General features: G+C 41.8%; 1 protein-coding gene across 1 annotated transcript in view; it reads left to right on the top strand.

Moving 5' to 3' along the window:
- The window catches only part of LOC115157528 (unconventional myosin-IXb), a 51,156-nt gene that overhangs the window by 92 nt on the left and 45,064 nt on the right, over positions 1-6,000 (top strand). Inside the window, exons 2-4 of the mRNA XM_029705869.1 lie at positions 102-196; positions 780-842; positions 1,968-2,067. Of these exons, the coding sequence (XP_029561729.1) occupies positions 102-196; positions 780-842; positions 1,968-2,067 (258 nt within the window). The remainder of the gene's footprint in view (positions 1-101; positions 197-779; positions 843-1,967; positions 2,068-6,000) is intronic.

Genomic DNA, 6,000 nt, shown 5'->3' with positions numbered 1-6,000 from the left:
ATAATATCCCCTCTCTCACCCTCTCTCTCTCTCTCTCTCTCCTCGCTCTCTCTCTCGCTCTCTCTCCTTTCTCCTCTCTCTCCCCCTCTGTTTCTGAACAGGCGTTTGGCAACGCTAAGACGGCTCAGAACAACCACTCCAGTTGCTTTGGGAAGTTTATCCAGGTCAACTATCTGGAGAGTGGGGTGGTGAGAGGGTGAGGCAGTGCTATCATGCTATCAACACGTACTGAATACAATAGGAGCATCCGTCTTTTCATGACTTGGCATGATAGCAGCACGATCACAGAAAACAAACTATCTATCACTTTGTATTCAGTTCAGTGGTTTGTTTTAGTTAGACTGGGTGCCGATCTATTTCTGCTCTCTTGGACAACTCGCTATGGACTTACCAAGCCAAACAGCATGTTTGACTTGACAGTGACTGCAATTGAGTTGTCAAGAGCACAAACAGATCTTGGGAGCAGGATATATTTAGGGCATTTCCTCATCAAGGGTCAACCACATTTTAATTGGTGGGTTTCTGGCAAAAATTGAATCTAACGGTAATTGGTTTATTTGTGTAGTTCCTTGCTGTCAGTGTCACCGTGACCACAGGGGACTTTGTCTAGTACATTGCTGATGTCGTAACCGTTCAGTTCACAGCACAACCATTCGGCTTGATTTTAGTGTTTGTGTTTTGTCAGATGTTTGTGTTTTGTATTTTGCATTGATTATTTGCTTGTATTTTGTATTGATTATCTGCTGGGATTTTGTATTGATTATCTGTTTCCTTTGCAGGGCGGTAGTAGAGAAGTATTTCCTGGAGAAGTGTCGGCTAGTGTTTAGAGATAAGAGTGAGAGGTATGGTTGGGCTAGCAGAGATCTCACTCACACACGGACCTGACCCATATTTCCACACTATTGACGTAAATGAATAATTTGCGCGATAGCCAGAGTTGATTTCTTATCTTGACAATTACTCCTAGTGAATCAGGCCGAGACAGGAACTAGCACGTCCGGGACGACTCAGGAACTAGCACGTCCGGGACGAGACAGGAACTAGCACGTCCGGGCCGAGACAGGAACTAGCACGTCTGGGCCGACTCAGGAACTAGCACGTCCGGGCCGACTCAGGAACTAGCACGTCCGGGCCGAGACAGGAACTAGCACGTCCGGGCCGAGACAGGAACTAGCACGTCCGGGCCGAGACAGGAACTAGCACGTCCATGCCGAGACAGGAACTAGCACGTCCGGGCCGAGACAGGAACTAGCACGTCCGGGCCGAGACAGGAACTAGCACGCCCGGGACGAGACAGGAACTAGCACGCCCGGGACGAGACAGGAACTAGCACGCCCGGGACGAGACAGGAACTAGCACGTCCGGGACGAGACAGGAACTAGCACGTCTGAACACGTCACTTTAACAGGCTGCGGGGTTAATGCCGAACACACAGCATGCGCTCCTGTGACTGCAGTGCCTAAATAGGGGATTTGGTTATACCATTAACTCTCTTTAGTTCAAGTTAAACCTGGTGTGAAGCTTCACTTAATAAGAAAGCCAAGTAGACTTTAATTCCAACCATCTGGTAGAAGGTAGAAATATTAGCACTGTTGTACAGATACCATTTAACAGCAGCTGAACTAATATTAGTCTAGACAGAATTACTCGCATGCTGAGAAAAATGTATAATAATAATGTAAAATAAAAATGTAGGTAACATTTAACCTTAACTACATTAAGGTATGCTTTATAAAGGGTTTGTAAATGCTGGTGTAAGTAGTTGACAAATAATCAGACAATCACTCCCATTTAAACCAGTTAGTTATTACGTATTTCATACGCTATCTAGACACTAATGATTAACAGTCTATGACAGGAACCCTACGTCGTTCCTGACTACCTTACCTGACTAGGAGTCTATAACTGGGGCCTGTAGTTTTCACCTCTCTACAGTACAGTTTGACCTCTGACCCTTGACCTTTTAGGAACTACCATGTGTTCTACTACATGCTGGTGGGGGCGTCCAAGGAGGAGCAGAGAGAGTTCAGTCTGCTGCATCCTGAAGACTACACATACCTACAACAGGTACACACACACACACACACACACACACACACACACATACATTGCAAAATAAAATAATACTTTTTATTTACTGATGGAAATACATTTGACCATCATGCTTATCTGTCTATATGTTAATTTGGATAATATAGTGTAAATAAAATGGCATGTGTTGTTTTCATTAGTCATCATGTATCTTTATATTTGTCCAACACAGCATACAGAGATTATTTTGAGTGGGATTTCTCCTAATGCTCCTCAGCTGGTTGCTGCTGGAATAAAACATGCTTTAAGAAGCCCATTCATTACGCAACAATTCTAAATGCGATTGCGCGTTAAAAACAGTTTTGCTGCACAATAACATTTTTTTTAAAAGAGATACTATTTGTATTTCTCAACTGGTAATTGAAGCGCACCAGACAACAGGAAGTATGTATTTTTAAAACATACTTATTTGTTTGAAACCTGAATGTTTTATTTCATATTATGAGGCATGTCTTGCTTCAAAGTAGCCTATAGGCAAAATCCCACCATGGAAACGTGGAGGCAGTTATTTTATAAAGACTTCATATGTGGCGCGTGAGTTTCAAGTTTGGGGAAAGCTTACAATTTATTTAATTCCTACCAATCTGCGTGCCAGTTATAATTTTCATATGCACGTTTTCATGGAACAGTTTCATTTAAAAAATAAAAATGTATTGTTTCTCAAAATCATTGGCATGTGGTTTAATCATAAAAATCTGGATAAAAATGAAAAAGCTAATGCGAGGTCCCATATGGACACATTGATACACCGTGATCCATTGGCGGCTAAAGAAATCAGTGGTGTAAAAATACTTGAAAGTACTAAAGTCGTTTTTTGGTGCTATCTGTACTTTACTTAACTTTTACTTTTACTTCACTACATTCCTGAAGGAAATTATGTACTTTTTACTCCATACATTTTCCCTAACACCCAAAAGTATTTGTTACATTTTAAATGCTTAGCAGGACAGGAAAATTGTATTATTTATCAAGAGAACATCCCTGGTCATCCCTACTGCCTCTGATCTGGTGGACTCACTAAACACATGCTTCGTTTGTGAATGATGTCTGAGTGTTGGAGTGTGCCTCTGGTTATCCGTAATAAAAAAAATGTAAAGAAGAAAATGGTACCGCCTGGTTTGCTTAATATAAGGAATTTTGAAATGATTTTTACTTCTGTAGTATTTTACTGGATGACGTTCACTTTTACTTTTGTAGTATTTTACTGGATGACGTTCACTTTTACTTTTGTACTATTTTACTGGATGACGTTCACTTTTACTTTTGGTATTTTACTTTTCTGTTACGGTCTTTTACTCCAGTATGAAAATGTGGTACTATTTCCACCACTGAAAGAAATGAGCGAGTGGAACTCATAGCCTTCACACCGAGGATAGGTGATTATCGAGGGGGAGATTGTTGGAAAGGTTTTTTAAATAGCTTACTGTGAGGAACTATAGTAGTTTTTTGTATTTTACCTCCATTTTCTCCCCAATTTCGATCGTGTCTCATCACTGCAACTCGCCAATGGCCTCGGGAGATGAAGGTCGAGTCATGCGTCCTCCGAAATATTGACCCGCCAAACCTCGCTTCTTAACACCTGCCGGCTTAACCCGGAAACATCGTTCAACTGATGAACGAGGTCAAACTGCAGGCGCCCGGCCCACCACAAGGAGTCGCTAGAGTGCGATGAGCCAAGTAAAGCCCAGGCAGAGATCTACGAGCTTGTGATTTGAAACAATCCACAGCAATTTCTGTATAGAAGCTCATGATCCTCGGTACCTCTGTGGCTAAGTCATGCTTTCTGGTGAACAATTAAAAAATATATATATATATTTATGTATAGGCAGGAGAAATTGTATAATTTTTGCAAATAAAATTCTCCCATTTACTTCCCTATTGGACCCACCGCTATGACATTTCTCTCCTGTTATATCGGTTTTCATATCAACTTTATTTCGTTGTCCAGAAGCCAAAGGCACAATCCTACTCATATTAGCAACCCAAAGTAGTTGTTGTGTAATTCAATTCTAAGTTACTAACCGAGATGTTCATCTCTGTCACATATGGAACCGCTGTCAGGCATTCTGTTTAGAATGGTGTTTTCCCATCAAATGAAATTTTGACAAATGTTTGAAAATGACGTTTTATTGTCTGCTTCATTACATGAGTTACATGTTCTGTTCAGATGCATTACCATAATCTACATGTGATTTCTGTCATTCTGAACAACGCTGGTGGAGGTTCTAATGCAGTGGTTCCCAAACTAGGGGTTGTGACCGCTTGTGGGGTCGACTGATTTGACAATCATTGTATGTGGTTAATCTTAAAAATCTAAATGAAAATTATTGAAATCTGAAAGATAAAATTCAACCAGAGTTGCTCTTAAATCGTGGGGGCAGAACTTGACCGTTGCGCTTGAATCGCAATGATTCAAGTGCAACATTCAAGTGCGGCCTGTCGACTGAATGTCGACTGAATGCTGCAGACAATGCATTCACGGGTCACTACGGAAGAGTTTTGGTTCCTGACTCAAGTCTCCCTCAGAGCAGTAAAACTCATGGTCACCTTCGCCAGCTCATGTCTGTGTGAAGCTGGATTCAGAAGTGCTCTCGTCTGCATTAAAACCAAATATCCATCCAGGCTGGAAGTGATATATTGTTTACATTTAACTAGGCAGAGATGAGGTGCGCACTGTTGACCACGCCCCCTGATTTTGAGAAGCTCCGACGCGACATGCATCAAACATACCCATCTCATTGGTGGGGGTGAGAAAAACTGAGAACTCTGGGTAAAAAAACAAGGTGAAATCATGATGTCAGTGATCTTCAGGTGGGGAAGTCTGAGCTTTAGAAAGAGACCAAACTTCCTAACTTGGAATTCCATTCAAAATGATTTTTCCCAGTCGGATCTCGTTTGTTTCCCCCCAGTTGTCTTAAATTAGATCTAGATTTCCGAGTTACCAGTTGTTTTGAACGAGGCATTATGTCCGTCTAATTTGCAATTGACTGTCATAGCCCCCACATTAAAAGTATGTGATGGTGAGTTGAAAAGACAATCAGAAATACTGTTACAATCAAATCAAATTTTATTGGCCTCATACACATATTTATCAGATGTTATTGGCCTCATACACATATTTACCAGATGTTATTGCGGGTGTAACAAAATGCTTGTGTTCCTCGCTCCAACAGTGCAGTAGTATCTAACAATTCACAACAATACACACATCTAAAAGTAAAATAATGGAATTTAGAAATATTAGGACGAGCATTGTCGGAGTCCGGAGTATAAATATATATAGAATGTTTTTGTTAAAATGTTTTGCAATTGACTGCCGTAGCCCCAAATAAAACAAGGAAACATTGGCTGTATATACATACTTTTTGCCACATGGTTGGGGTCATGAGAATTTTCAGATATCAAAATGGGGTCGTGGACTAAAACAGTTTGGGAACCCCTGTCCTAATGGGTTATGCACCCCAATGGAAACCCTGGCGCACACACACACACACACACACACACTGAGCCTGAAAACAACACATACCTCCAACAGCTACACTGTCAGTCACAGACACTCTCTCACTCACACACACTCTCCTCTCTCTCTTTCTCTATCACTCACACACACTCTCTCCTCTCGCTCGCTCTCTCTCTTTCTCTCTCACTCACTCTCTCCTCTCTTTCTCTCTCTCACTCACACACTCCCTCCTCTCTCTCTCTTTCTCTCTCACTCACACACTCCCTCCTCGCTCTCTCTTTCTCTCTCTCACTCACACACTCCCTCCTTTCTCTCTCTCTTTCTTTCTCTCTCTCACTCACACACTCCCTCCTTTCTCTCTCTCTTTCTCTCTCTCACTCACACACTCCCTCCTTTCTCTCTCTCTTTCTCTCTCTCACTCACACACTCCCTCCTCTCTCTCTCTCGTT

The sequence above is a fragment of the Salmo trutta genome, chromosome 21, assembly GCF_901001165.1.
Source record: "Salmo trutta chromosome 21, fSalTru1.1, whole genome shotgun sequence".
Classification (NCBI taxonomy): domain Eukaryota; kingdom Metazoa; phylum Chordata; class Actinopteri; order Salmoniformes; family Salmonidae; genus Salmo; species Salmo trutta.
The sequence above is the reverse complement of the archived record's forward strand: the minus strand, read 5'-3'. Positions and strand labels throughout refer to the sequence as shown.